The sequence below is a fragment of the Leptodactylus fuscus genome, chromosome 1 (genome assembly GCF_031893055.1).
Source record: "Leptodactylus fuscus isolate aLepFus1 chromosome 1, aLepFus1.hap2, whole genome shotgun sequence".
In the NCBI taxonomy this organism is placed as follows: Eukaryota; Metazoa; Chordata; class Amphibia; order Anura; family Leptodactylidae; genus Leptodactylus; species Leptodactylus fuscus.
In genome coordinates, this window is record NC_134265.1 from 348,013,293 (window position 1) to 348,028,828 (window position 15,536).

General features: G+C 39.8%; 2 protein-coding genes across 3 annotated transcripts in view; one reads left to right on the forward strand and one right to left on the reverse strand.

Annotated features, from left to right (window-relative positions):
* Positions 1 to 15,536, reverse strand: part of CTNNA2 (catenin alpha 2) — a 1,647,901-nt gene that overhangs the window by 601,674 nt on the left and 1,030,691 nt on the right. The gene's annotated exons all lie outside the window — the stretch shown is intronic.
* Positions 226 to 2,837, forward strand: LRRTM1 (leucine rich repeat transmembrane neuronal 1). Its single transcript, XM_075261673.1, has one exon. It carries the CDS (start codon positions 750 to 752, stop codon positions 2,430 to 2,432), a length of 1,683 nt encoding a protein of 560 aa, XP_075117774.1. The 5' UTR covers positions 226 to 749; the 3' UTR covers positions 2,433 to 2,837.

Below are 15,536 nucleotides of genomic sequence, written 5' to 3' on the forward strand. Positions count from 1 at the left end.
GGCTCAGTGCAGGCGTACAATCATGACTAGCTCACAACACTCAGCACACTGCCTCAGCCTGCGCTAGGAACCTCCAGCCTGAGCTCAGGGCGAGCCCCTCCGAAAAAAAGCAGCAAAGAAACCCAGCACACAATCCCCCCTGCGCTCCATGATTGACTTGCAAAGAGAATTTTTGGGGGGATTTTTTTTTTTTTTTTTTTTCCTGTGGTCGATTGGGGTTTTTTTTGTTTTGTGTTTTTGATGATGGACGTTAAAGAGCTGGCCAGATGTCGCGGTGGCATCCTTATTAGCAAAGAGTTTGGACTTCCTTCCAGAATGTCACAATCTTAAAAAAAAAAAAAAAAAAAAAAAAAAAGGAGCTCCATCGAGATCCTTGAAGGTCCGACAAGTCAGCTCGGAAAAAAAAAGGTAACCGGACCCCCCACTCCCCCCTGCCCACCCCTCGCTCCCTTTCAGCTCATTGAGAACAAGCAAAGGGGGGCATTGTAAGGCTGCCAACATTGAAGACGCTGAACGCTACTGTATTCCTCGCACAGAGGGGTCCATTTAGACCTGCATCTAATTAGCCAAAACACAAAGCAAGAGGCTGAATGGAGCCGGGCACTCTCTGGATGAGAAGGGTGGGTAAGACACTTTTTTAATTCACAAAGAATTTTTTTTTTTGCACCCCCCACCACCTTTTTCTCCATCAGCTTTTAACATGAAAAAGCCCGACTCCCCTTCCTCTAGGAGTGAACTTTAAATGCTGCATGTTCCCTTCTGCTACCTGTATGACATGTATCTCATTCCAATATGATGTAGACGTTGGCAAGGCTTTCAATGGACATTCTCGAGAAAATTTGGAAACGTATTTGCTAATGGATTTCCTTCTTATTGGTCTCTGTTTAAACTGGATGTTGAGAAAGCCCCCGGGGTTAATACTGTGCGCACTGGGCATATTTATTAAAATGCTTCCCCTGGTGAATAGCGGCTGTCCGCGCGTGTGTCGCTGCGAGGGCAGATTTTTGTACTGTGAATCACAAAATATCACAGAGCTGCCTGGCAACCTGTCGGGCGTGATGGGCTTGTCTCTGCGGTACAACAGCCTGACCGAGCTGCAGGATGGACAGTTCGCAGGGTTAATGCAACTCACGTGGCTCTATCTGGATCACAATCACGTAGAAACGGTGGAAGTCAATGCCTTTCAAAAATTGCGTCGGGTCAAAGAGCTCACGCTCAGTTCGAATAAAATCACCCATCTGGCCAACCACACCTTCCGACCCATGCCAAACCTACGCAGTATGGATCTATCCAACAATAACATCCAAGGCTTGGCGCCGGACCTTTTCCACGGTCTGCGCAAATTGACCAGCCTACAGTTGCGTTACAATGCCATCAAGTTTGTGCCAGTGAGGATCTTTCAGGACTGTCGCAGTCTGGAGTTCCTGGACTTGGGATACAATCAGCTCAAGAGCTTGGCCCGTAACTCTTTTGCGGGCTTGTTTAAACTTGCCGAGCTCCACCTGGAGCACAATGACTTGGTCAAGGTGAATTTAGCCCATTTCCCCAGACTGCTCTCCTTGCATTCCCTCTTCATGAGGAAGAATAAAGTGACTATCGTAGTTAACTCTTTGGACTGGGTGTGGAAACTAACTAAAATGGATCTCTCGGGCAACGAGATTGAGTACATCGAACCTCACGTTTTTGAAAGTGTCCCTCACCTGGAATCCCTCCACCTAGACTCCAACCGCCTGACCTACATTGATTCGAGAATCCTCAATTCTTGGAAATCCCTTACCAGCATCACCCTGGCTGGCAACAGCTGGGACTGTGGACGTAACGTGTGTGCCTTGGCCTCCTGGCTGAGCAACTTCAAGGGTAGGTATGATGGCAACATGCTCTGTACCACCCCTGAGTATGCCCAAGGAGAGGACGTTCTGGATGCCGTCTATGCTTTCCACCTATGCGAGGACCCAACAGATCCCACCAGTGCTAACGCCATCTCCACAGCTTTCAACAACAGCGACAAAAATGCTGCCCACAACAGTGCCACCATCACCACCACCACCTACGACGTGCAGGATACCGAAGGGGAAAAGACCACAGACAACCTAATGGCCACCATGCCCTCCGAGCACCCTGAGAACACCGTCCAGATCCATAAGGTGGTGACGGGGACTATGGCGTTAATTTTTTCCTTTCTCATTGTGGTTTTGATGTTGTACGTTTCTTGGAAGTGTTTTCCTGCCAGCCTCAGACAGTTGAGGCAGTGCTTTGTGACACAACGCAGGAAGCAAAAGCAAAAACAGACTATGCATCAAATGGCTGCAATGTCTGCCCAGGAATACTACGTGGACTACAAACCCAACCACATTGAGGGAGCTTTGGTCATCATTAATGAGTATGGTTCTTGTTCCTGTCACCAGCAGCCCGCCAGGGAGTGTGAGGTGTGATCTTTACCTTCCGCTGGGAATAACGAAACGTTCTGTAACCAAATAACAATGGCAGATAGACAACAAGCTTTTGGAGGAGTCCTTGTGCTATTTTTTTTTTTTCCTTTCCCCTTTCTTCACGCTCTCCCTGACTGGCTACCGTGAGGGATCTACTGGAAAGACTTGACATTTTAGCTTTATTGTGTCTTAAACCTTTCAGGACAATGAGATGTAAACAAACAAACAAACAGACAAAAAAAAAAAAACAAACAAAAAAAACAAAAACAAACAAAAATATTCTGAGGGTACGAAGATTTGTCTATATTCAGGAGAGTGTAAAAAAGAGGTACCACGTCGATTTCTTTTTTTGTAAACTACCATGTTTAAAAAAAAGGAAGAAAAAAAAAAATAAAATAGCATTTACAATATTTTGCAGAGTGGTGTCCGCTAAATCGAGTCGAAAAAATATATCGCCACCCCCCACCACCACCCCCTCCTCTCTACATCTGCAGTTGTGGTGCCTGGATTTAGCCATAGATGGATCGATGCTTGATAGCCCTTAATGGCTCCAGTGTATGTTATAGCCAGTGCAGCAGGTCGTGTCGGCACTGCAGATCTGGACGGACTATCCAGGTTCACCTGTTGAAGTGTTCACTGAATGGGTTAATACAAAAAATTCTGGTTGTTTTTTGAATGCTTTCTGGGCTTGTCATTGGGCACGGTAACAAATTCCACTCTGCTACATGTGTTTAGTTGTCACGGAGCGGCGTGTGTTGGGTTAACGCTTTGATGGTGCAGAGGACTTGGCTTTCCTATCGGTGCAGTACTTTTAGGCAGGGGGGATAGGCGACGGTGATGAGACTTCAGAGCCATGGTTGATGCAGGATTCGGGAAGGAATTTTTATTTATTTTGTTGCCTTTTTCTGGATCAACACTGCAGGGTGTTAGGGGTTAAAGGTTGTCTAGTTCCAAACCTGTGTTACAATGTATCAAATCCATCGCTGACTGCGGAGGCAATGGAGATCCTCCTTAGGGTTTGTTTTTTGGAAATTTTGATATATTTGATGCCAGTGACTAATGCAGCATCCTATTGACCCCCCCCCCCCCCCCCCTCTATATGACCCTATACAAAATCCAATGAACTATAGAAGGTTACCCAGACCCCCCCACCTATTATATATACACACACGCTGCTAAGATGAACATCGCCCTACGCATCAAAGTGGCCGCCTTTAATTTCTACGTTCCTATGGAAACAGAATCAGGGTCCAACTATAACATAAATGAGATGATTGTATATAGGTATATACCGCTCGGCTACTCAAACCAATGTCTACCGCCGCGTTTCCAGCTTGCAAATTAATAGGAATATATTAGTGACCCCCCTATCGGGGGAAAATCCTTATTCTTTTTTTTTTACCCCCCGTTGACCAAGGGCTGGTGCGGTTTATAGAACAATCTGTTGCAGGCTCTCAGCGTCAGGGAAGGGAGGGGTTAAGGTGTCACATGCACAGCACGGTGCTGTTATGTTTCGGTGACCCGTGACTAGAAGGGGTTAATCCGCCCCCTCCTTGCTTGTCAAGTGTTTCCCCTGGATGTCTGCAGAATGGGATAGAGAATTCTACCGATAGAAAATGGAATCAAAATCGTTACATGGTCTAAATGTCTATACTTGGGGTGGGAGGGAGGCGGGTCTCTTTTTTATATGTCCAACAGGGCTAATAAAATGGAATCATCAGTACCCATTAAACTTAATAGGTGCCATGTAATTCTTTATTTCCCCTGCAGAGGCGCTGCAGTAAAAACAATTATCTTTAAAAAAAAAAAGTGGCTGGTTATAATAGATGATTTGTGGGAGGGGGCAGCAGAACCCCTCTGTTGTCTAGGCAACTCATAATTAAAGATGGGGGGCAGGAAATTATTTTAGTATGGTCATTGTATGCTTATTCTATAGGTGCTGACCTTGGTGCTGAATAATCTATGGATAGATATGGATAGATAGATAGATAGATAGATAGATAGATAGATAGATATGAGATAGATAGATAGATAGATAGATAGATATGAGATAGATAGATAGATAGATAGATAGATAGATAGGAGATAGATAGATAGATAGATAGATAATAGATAGGAGATAGATAGATAGATAGATAGATAGATAGATAGATAGATAGATAGATAGATAGATAGATATGGGAGAGAGAGAGAGAGAGGAAGATAGATAGATAGATAGATAGATAGATAATAGATAGATAGATAGATAGATAGATAGATAGATAGGAGATAGATAGATAGATAGATAGATAGATAGATAGATAGGAGATAGATAGATAGATAGATAGATAGATAGGAGATAGACAGATAGATAGATAGATAGATAGATAGATAAATAGATAGAAGATAGATAGATAGATAGATAGGAGATAGATAGATAGATAGATAGATAGGAGATAGATAGATAGATAGATAGATAGATAGATAGATAGGAGATAGATAGATAGGAGATAGATAGATAGATAGATAGATAGATAGATAGATAGGAGATAGATAGATAGATAGATAGATAGATAGATAGATAGATAGATAGATAGGAGATAGATAGATAGATAGATAGATAGATAGATAGGAGATAGATAGATAGATAGATAGATAGATAGATAGATAGGAGATAGACAGATAGATAGATAGATAGATAGATAGATAGATAAATAGATAGAAGATAGATAGATAGATAGATAGATAGATAGGAGATAGATAGATAGATAGATAGGAGATAGATAGATAGATAGATAGATAGATAGATAGGAGATAGATAGATAGATAGATAGATAGATAGATAGGAGATAGATAGATAGATAGATAGATAGATAGATAGATAGGAGATAGATAGAAGATAGATAGATAGATAGATAGATAGATAGATAGATGATAGATAGATAGATAGATGATAGATAGATAGATAGATAGATAGATAGATGATAGATAGAAGATAGATAGATAGATAGATAGATAGATAGATAGATAGATAGATAGATAGGAGATAGATAGATAGATAGATAGATAGATAGATAGGAGATAGATAGATAGATAGATAGATAGATAGATAGATAGATAGGAGATAGATAGATAGATAGATAGATAGATAGATAGATAGATAGATAGGAGATAGATAGATAGATAGATAGATAGATAGATAATGGATCTTAGATATGAGGTATATGGATGGGTAGAGTGATAAGGAGGCAGGCAGATAGTTAATGTGGATAACTATGATATAGATATACTGTATATGAGATAGATAGATATGAGATAGATAGATAGATAGGATAGATGGATGTATAGTGGACATATAGAGATATTATAGATGAATAAGACATAGCAGATAGATAAATAGATAGATATGATATTGCTCTATGGATTTTTCTATTGTACTGTATATGGATTATTTACAATTCAAAGCCATTGAGGGACTATAAGTCTTAGCATAACCTGTTGGCCATAGGGCACTGCTAGAGAGGACAAGTATCTCTGATGGCAGCTAGACCTGTCTGTGCGGGCACAGTGTGCGGATTACTATGGGTGCAGTGCCATCTACAGTGAGCAGCCTTGTTTTTCCTGCTCTGGTATGATGCTGCCAGCAGGCCAGTCAGTGTGTGCCCGCCCTAGGTACAGATGATCTGACACTCATTTCCATTTCCTTAATGTGCAAGAACATAATATAATTCTGTAAAACTGCAGAGATGCTAATACAATGTAGCAGAATAGAAATATCTAGATAATACACAGGAAAGCAGGGTGACTGCTGGAGCGGACACTTAGTGGTCTTGTGAATGGGGAGGCAGATTTATGAAGAACCATAGGGGACTTGGTGTAAGAGTTCTGGGGTCTGCTGACAGGTCTAGAGTGATTTATGGTCCCTCTGGGGATGTGGTCAGACATGGCATCACAGAAGTCTCCTCCAAGGGGGATGTCTCAGAAACCTTCTACCAGAGAAACCCCACCAGCCTGGCAACAAGATTTATTAGGGCTGAAATTCACATTAAAATGGCATTAACTTGTTGCAATATTCTGTTTTGTCTTTGGTATAATCCCTATCGACCGATCCGTCTGCTGTATGTAGCTGTGTATGTATACAGAATATATATGTGTGTGTGTGCACGGTATATATAGTGGGAGAGATGCAGGGCTGGATAACAGAGATAAATGGAGGTAGATAAACAAAGAGAGATCAATAGATTTATCAATAATAGATACATGATTATATAAAATAAGTTATTTATAGATAAAGAATAGATAGATAGATAGATAGATAGATAGATAGATAGTAGATAGATAGATAGGTAGATAGATAGATAATAGATAGATAGGAGATAGATAGATAGATAGATAGATAGATAGATAGATAGATAATAAGATAGATAGATAGGAGATAGATAGATAGATAGATAGATAGATAGATAGATAGATAGGAGATAGATAGATAGATAGATAGATAGAAGATAGATAGATAGATAGATAGATAGGAGATAGATAGATAGATAGATAGATAGATAGATAGATAGATAGATAGATAGATAGGAGATAGATAGATAGAAGATAGATAGATAGAAGATAGATAGATAGATAGATAGATAGATAGATAGGAGATAGATAGATAGATAGATAGATAGGAGATAGATAGATAGATAGATAGATAGATAGATAGATAGATAGGAGATAGATAGATAGATAGATAGATAGATAGGAGATAGATAGATAGATAGATAGATAGATGATAGATAGATAGATAGATAGATAGATAGATAGATAGGAGATAGATAGATAGATAGATAGATAGATAGATAGATAGATAGATAGATAGATATTTGTCCTTTCTGTGGTATTCGTCTTTACCTAGACAGATGTGATATAGGAGGAAATGTACATACAGTAAGTAGGGTCTGCCCAGATTTGGACCTACTGTGTGTATATAGCCCTGTACACAATACATCCTGGGCCTAGTTACAACATAATGTTAGTTCCATCGCCCGGTCCTCCACATGTACATGAGTATATATGTATGAGTCCAGTGAGGACCGGGCTCCTTCATGTACTGGTGTAATGGGTGGCACTATAGGGTTTATTACCTACATTGTTTCATTATTCACGGTCATGACTCATCTGGGCCGCAGGATATCTGGCCTCAATGTGATAGGGTCTAAAAGGGAAAGTGATGGATCTCTTAAATGAGGCCTAGTAACATATAACTATATCGTAGGATTAGGTTGGATACCCAGGCCCACTCACATGTGCATGTCCAGTATGGGTGTTTGTGTACATATGTGTATATACAGTATTTGTATGTTCTTATGTGTATATATGAGGGAATATGTGTTTGCATGTGTATAATTCTGTATATCTGCAGAGGTGTAATGTGTAGCTCCTTGGCCCAATGCAAAAATCTGTACCAGGCCTCCCAACTATAATATATCCTATATAGTCCTGGTCTCTTTATATTGGCAACAGACGACTTATAGGCCCCTAAGGGCTAGTTGACACGGGACTAGTGTCCGTGTGTTTTGGTCCTGATTTTGACTCAGAATCAGGGCCAAAATGCGACTGTCGCGGCTAAATGTGACTGTCGCGGCTTTCGACAGTCACGGCTTCCTGCTTCAGAGTAGGCCCAAATGAATGGGCCTAGTCTGGAGGGATTGTTTTGACGTGGACTTGCCGCTGCGATGTCCTCCTCAGAACAAAAACAAACCGCTTGCGGGAAAAACGAATGTGAGCGGTCTACATAGACCTCTATTGTGAGGGGGCGGATTTTGAGGTGGATTCCCCATGTGAACTAGACCTAAGGGTATTGGCCTAGGTATGACCCGACCACTCCGCACCGCCTCAAGTTACATCCCTGTATACGTATTATTATAAGTGTATGAAATTGTATGTTTATGTGAATGTATGAGCTCCTACTATGTATGTCAGCATATATGTTCTTTTGTGTGATGTATATGTATGTGTATATTCATATTATTCATATACTGTATGTGTTTGATATGCAGTATATGTTTTATGTGTATGTCTACATTTTTTATAGGTATATGTATATTGGTGGTATGTAAATGTGTTTTATTATGTGTATGTGTGGGTATATGTGTATGTGTAGATGTATGTGTGTGCATGTGTATATGTATGTGTGTATGTGTGTGTGTGTGTGTATAGTTATATGTGTATTGTGGTATGTAAATGTGTTTTATTATGTGTATGTGGGTATATGTGTATATGTTTGTGTGTGTGTATATGTATATGTATGTGTGTATGTGTGTGTGTGTATATGTATGTGTGTATGTGTGTGTGTATAGTTATATGTGTATTGGTGTTATGTAAATGTGTTTTATTATATGTATGTGGGTATTTATGTTATGTACGTATGTGTATATGTATGTGTGTGTATTTATATGTATATGCGTTCCTTTGTGCATACGGTATGTTTTTATTTACAGCATGATAATCCCCAGTTAACACTTTAGGGTATATTTGCTTTGCCAAATGTGTAACCTGCAATATTAATGTCACAAGGGCTGAGTTACAGTACGCAGGTGTTAGAATTCCGTGCGAAAAGTTGTTTGTATACAGTATACAGTTGGATAAATATTTCCCATTATGACATCGCAACTAGTGGTGCCAAATAGCAAACTCAACTCCACTGCATATATAGTCGGTATATACTGTACGTAGCGTATATACAGTATGGGTGTGAGTGTACTTAACCACTGCCATCCAGTACACCCATAAACTGGATGACACAATAGTGCTCATATAATGATAATGTGTAATAATAATAATATTTCTAGATATTTCGGATGTTGGAGGGTTATCTTTTCCACGGATACATTTATAATTCTTTTCTGTCTCCCGCTCCTAGATAATGTCTCGCTGTCAGAGGGCGCTGCTAGAAATCAGTTCTTATCTCCCATCTATATGACTTTCTGGACCTAGATTCCCGATAATAATGTTATTAATATAAGAATGAGGTTCTCGCTGCATTAACTCCCTCCGGGCTACAATATATCTTCCCACCAATCCATTCCATCAGTCTTGTGCGGGACGCCATGTTCATTGTGACCTTCTAGTCTGATTTTTGATGAGGAATAGGGAGTTTTGATTTTTTTTTTTTTACAACTTTTATTTTATGATTTTCTTTTTAGCATTTTTTTCAAATATATTATTATTATTATTATTATTATTATTATTATTATTATTATTATTATTATTATTATTATTATTATTATTTTGATGGAACTTTCATTATTAACACCTGGATAATGTATTTGTTAGGGTTAGGTATTTTTAACGGGGTTTTTTAAAAAAATTTTTGCCATTTTTTGCATTTTCTTCTCTATACTGTATGTTAATATTACATTATATTATACTAATTGCATTTTTTATTTTGTACACAATTTACTTAATCATACGGGTTTACAGACTGTAATCTCTTGGATCAGTCCCTGTCTCCTTTAGGCGAAGAAGAAAAGTGGCTGCCGTAAACCTTTGCCGCCACTTATCTCCAGTGAAAACATTAGATCGATTAAATTGAAATCCAATCTGTCTGATCCTTCCTTTTCCTGGTCAGGAGATTATCAGACTGTCCTTAAAGGACACCTAACCTTTCAACGAAATTTGCATAAATCAATAGTACAGTTTATGTACATGAGGAATAGAAGTATTTCTGTTTATAAAAGTAGTTTTTCCCCCTGCAGGCTTTATCTCAATGTCCTAGTTGTCTGAGATCTGGTGGGTTGAAACTAGCTGTTATGATATCTCCCATCCCCAGAGGAGAATCTGCGCGCCGCTCAGTCACTTAATAGTATCGGTAGATTCATTTGAGTCATTATAAAGAAATACTGACCTGTATTGATATAAGTAAAGCACTTGGGGTTAAATAGAAACATACTAGATAGCTGCAGCAGCCTTAGTTTTTTCTATTCAGAATTGGTTTTTTACATCCTAGTCGTTTGAGATGCGTTAGGATAAAACTAGTTGCTATGATGTCTCCCGTTCACTACACAAAAAAAGTAGAAGAGAATCTGCAACTCCTACCTCAATAAAGGGCCTCAGCAGGGATCATTTAAGTATGAAGAAGTACAGACTTGTATCGATGTGAATAAAGCACTTGGGGTGTAGATAGAAACTTACTCTATAGCTTCAGCAGCAGACTTTGTTTCTATTTCTAAGTTGTCTGAGATCTGGAGGGTTGAAGCTAGCGGCTATTATGTCCTCCTATTCACTACAACCAGAAAGAAGAGGAGAATCTGCTACATGTCAGTCACTCAACATCATCAGCAGGATTATTTAGGTCATTATAAAGAATTACTAACTTGTATTCATATGAATCAAGCACTTGGGGTGAGATATAAACTTATTACATAGCACCAGCAGCCTTATTTTTCCTTTCTGCCAGGTCTATTTCTACTTCTTAGCTGTCTCAGAGCTTGTGAATGGAGACTAGCTGCTATGATGTCTCCCGTTCACTGCACACAGAAAGCTAAGGGAAATCTGCTACCCTACACTCACTCAAGAGCATCAGCTGGATCATTAGGATCTTTGTTCATGTGAATAAACCACTTGGGGTGACATAGAAACTTAATATATAGCACCAGCAGCTTTTGTTTTCCTTTCTGCATACTCAATTCCTACTTACTTGTATCAGTGATGGTAGGTAGAGACTATCTGCAATGACATTTCCTATTCACTATATACAGAAAGCAGGAGAGATCCTGGTCATTATAAAGAAGTTCTGACTTGCATTGATTTAAATAAAGCACTTGGGATGAAACTTACAATATAGCTCTGTCTGTGCCTGAATCTGTTCCCTCTCACTCAGGTCCTGATCATTCATCCCCCTCCCCATCTTCATAGACTTATATAATCCCCTCCACCTTCCCATATATAGCGGTCACCAACTAAGAGGAAGATGAGACTCCACAGACTGTTATACCCCAAACCACCCACCCCACCCCACCCATACCCACCACTCACCCACCCGAATCCAACTCCCTACCCTCCCCCTTTACTAGTTTTGGCAATGCCAAATATCTATTCGGCGTGCCAATAAAGCTTGTTTGATTTGAATTGATTTGATTAATCTCTTACCTTGGTATCAGCAGAGATTTCAGAGTAAAAGTCAGCTTGGAAGGGAAGGGAAGCAGAAAACGATTGTAAGTGGGAAAAGAAGCATTTTTCTTACATTCCCATAACCTAAGCAAAGTTTGTTGAAAGGTTAGTGAGTGTTGAAGGAAAATATTTCTCGATCTCATTGTGATTTATCTAATGTGTGTTGCGGGGCCTCGGATCACACCAAGAGCAGATTTTGGGGTAAAAATGATCAGGCATGTTGGATTTCAACATGACCATTCCTTTATTTTCACAGGAGGTAAGCCAGCACCAAAGGTGTCAGCAGCAGCTTATTTTCCTTTCTCTTTTGAGAACGTATGTATGCTGGGGATCGGGATCGGGAAAGATCCGATCCCGATCAGCGATCGAGCAAATTTCACGATCGCGATTGGCTGGAAAATGATCGGAAATCGGATTTTAAAATCGATCCTGAAATCTCAAGATTGGCTCAATTCTCCTCACAGAGTGAGTGTCTGATGGCGTTTGTGGTTGTTGTTGGTAACGTCTCTCCCCCCAATAAACTAAAACAAGTCACCAGTCAGTCCTGCGGAGCGGGGATTGGTGTCTAATAAGTCCCTATTGGATTCAAATAATGACTTGTGTTTCCTCAATTATCCATTTGGCGCCCGCCTTTGTCCTGTGACTGATATGGAGACGAGTAATCCTCTTATCTTAAACACTTTGTGCCTGTCAATATCTCAGTATCAGCTCATATCTTCCCCATATCCTCCGATATGAGATTACTGGGTCCTTCTCTGCAACATACAGGTATATCATTCATATTATGGCAATAGGGGGAAAAAAAATAAGTGAATGTCACTTTTTTTTTTTCCGTGAATTTTCTATTCAGTTCTGGTTGTTCCAGTTTAGCAAAATATATTGGGTGTGTAAGAGACTGGTGTATAAGGTTCTGGGGGTGATCTCTATCTGATAGGAGACTGGTGTATAAGGTCCTGGGGGTGATCTCTATCTGATAGGAGACTGGTGTATAAGGTCCTGGGGGTGATCTCTATCTGATAGGAGACTGGTGTATAAGGTCCTGGGGGTGATCTCTATCTGATAGGAGATTGGTGTATAAGGTCCTGGGGGTGATCTCTATCTGATAGGAGACTGGTGTATAAGGTCCTGGGGGTGATCTCTATCTGATAGGAGACTGGTGTATAAGGTCCTGGGGGTGATCTCTATCTGATAGGAGACTGGTGTATAAGGTCCTGGGGGTGATCTCTATCTGATAGGAGACTGGTGTATAAGGTGCTGAATTTTCTATTGAGTTCTGGGTTCCAGTTTAGCAAAATATATTGGGTGTCCAACTAAGGGTGCTAATGAGAGATTGGTGTATAAGGTCCTGGGGGTGATCTCTATCTGATAGGAGATTGGTGTATACTGTAAGACCTATTCCATTATGGTTTAATACAAGGGTTTCCTTACTTAGTTTTTAGTTCTGACTCATCTTAAATTCTCCATTTTATTAAGATCTCCACTTGAATTTAGTTAATGGAAATCTGAGGCTGAAATCTGTTTTGCTATGTACTGCACACAACAGGGCTTACTAGACAAAGAGATCCACAGTATATAGCAATGACATGTTCATACGCAGCATAGTGCTCTATTTTATCTACTAAACAGTAGCTATGAAGCAGTATCTATCTATCTATCTATCTATCTATCTATCTATCTATCTCCTATCTATCTATCTATCTATCTATCTATCTATCTATCTATCTCCTATCTATCTATCTATCTATCTATCTCCTATCTATCTATCTATCTATCTATCTATCTATCTATCTATCTATCTATCTATCATCTATCTATCTATCTATCTCCTATCTATCTATCTATCTATCTATCTCCTATCTATCTATCTATCTATCTATCTATCTATCTATCTATCTATCTCCTATCTATCTATCTCCTATCTATCTATCTATCTATCTATCTCCTATCTATCTATCTATCTATCTATCTATCTATCTATCTCCTATCTATCTATCTATCTATCTATCTATCTATCTATCTATCTCCTATCTATCTATCTATCTATCTATCTATCTCCTATCTATCTATCTATCTATCTATCTATCTCCTATCTATCTATCTATCTATCTATCTATCTATCTATTATCTATCTATCTATCTATCTATCTATCTCCTATCTATCTATCTATCTATCTATCTATCTATCTATCTATCTATCTATCTCCTATCTATCTATCTATCTATCTATCTATCTATCTATCTCTCATATCTATGTATAATATCTATCCATATTTTATTTCTTTCCTACATCCTATATTCCTGATTTTTTCTGCAGCCCTTAAAATTTTATAAGTTGCACTGAAGCAAAACCCGGATAATTCTAGACAGAGAAATAAAGATGCAGAGACCTTAAGCCGCATTGCCTGTTTCCTCCAGAAGCTGACAGCCCCGGGTGATACTTCTTTGACCTTCAGAAAGACAGGGCTGGGGATTCTTGCACTGAACATATGGCATTGTGGGATTGTCAGAAGTGCCGTCCAGAAGTATGGATCCCCAATTGCAACTCTGTTGCTGGCATTGTCAGGATTATTTATGACAATTGCCCAGACTGCGGGTTTTAGGAAATCTCAGGCTGATTCATTGTGTAGAGATCATTTCCAGTTTCTTGGCAGACACTAAGAAGATGGAGGTGGGGGTGGGACTGCAGGGTCACAGCGGGGGACCAAGGAAAAAGTGACATCTATTAGTAAGTCAGGAGCACAGGTTAATGAAAGATGGGGGGTGACATAATGGAAAATGATGAGAACAATGGAGGCCGCTAATAGTCTGATAATGGATTGCGATGCATATTCTATGGCTACGGTTTACAAGGGGTTAATTGAAGCCATATGGATATTGGCAGCGACGTCGGTGGGCTATAAATATTAGGCTGGTAGTATGCCACTCATAGACTTATAGTCATGGGGCTCTTAACCCTTCAACTCATGAATACGTTCTCACTAAAGGGGGTCTCTTCTGAAGATTATCACCTCTCGGCCAGAAGGTAGAAAGTTTGGGTTGGAATTGGCACCATGCAATACTTACTTTCCCCTATGGTGGTGCTCTAGGAAAATTTTTATTTTTTATTTTTTTATTTTTATGGTAGAGTTGGAAGGGACCTCAAGGGCCATCGGGTAAATTTAACCCTTTGTGCAGGTTTCCCCACCACATGCAGCCGGACACTTATCGTCAAGGGAGCCTTCTAAGAATTTGGGATTTTCCAAAGCAAGGATCCCGTCTACGTGAACCTACCCTTAAATATAACTGAAGACAAGAGTACATACAATATATATGAAGACGTTTATATACTAATATACTTCATAGGGATACTGTGTCAAATTTTCATTGTCCAAATGTACTTGTAAAAATCTGGGCTATTTGTTGCTACCACTAGAGGGCACTCTATATACAATTATATATGGCTCCTTTTGACCTGGGAACGGGCAGAAGACATTTTTACATGGACAGGTAGGACGGTGGAGAGGTGGTTCATTGAGCATTGTATAGAGTGGATTGCTATAAAAGATATTCCCCTATATGCCACAGGGCTAACAAACAACAAGTAAAAAAACATTATACAACATTGCTGAGTGTAAGGTCACCCTGAGGTAGTCACCAGAGCCCCATGCCAGGTAGGATGGACTTGGCAGTTCGGGACCCAACTTACAACCTCAGAAAACATGCAGGAACCATACAGAGGCCATATAGACAGCAGAGAGTGAGAGGGTCAAAACCAGTAGAGAACGGGGATTGCCAAAAAGATAGCAAAGGAATACCAGAAGTTCAGGTCACAGTCAAGTCCAGGACGTCACAGATAAATCCAAACCAGCAAGGGAAGTGTTAAGCAGCCAAAATACACCAACTACAGAAGCAGCAGAAAACATTGAACAGTACTGGGAGTGGTCAGAGAACATAGAGCCTGAAAACTCATGCAATCACAGGCAAATGTGT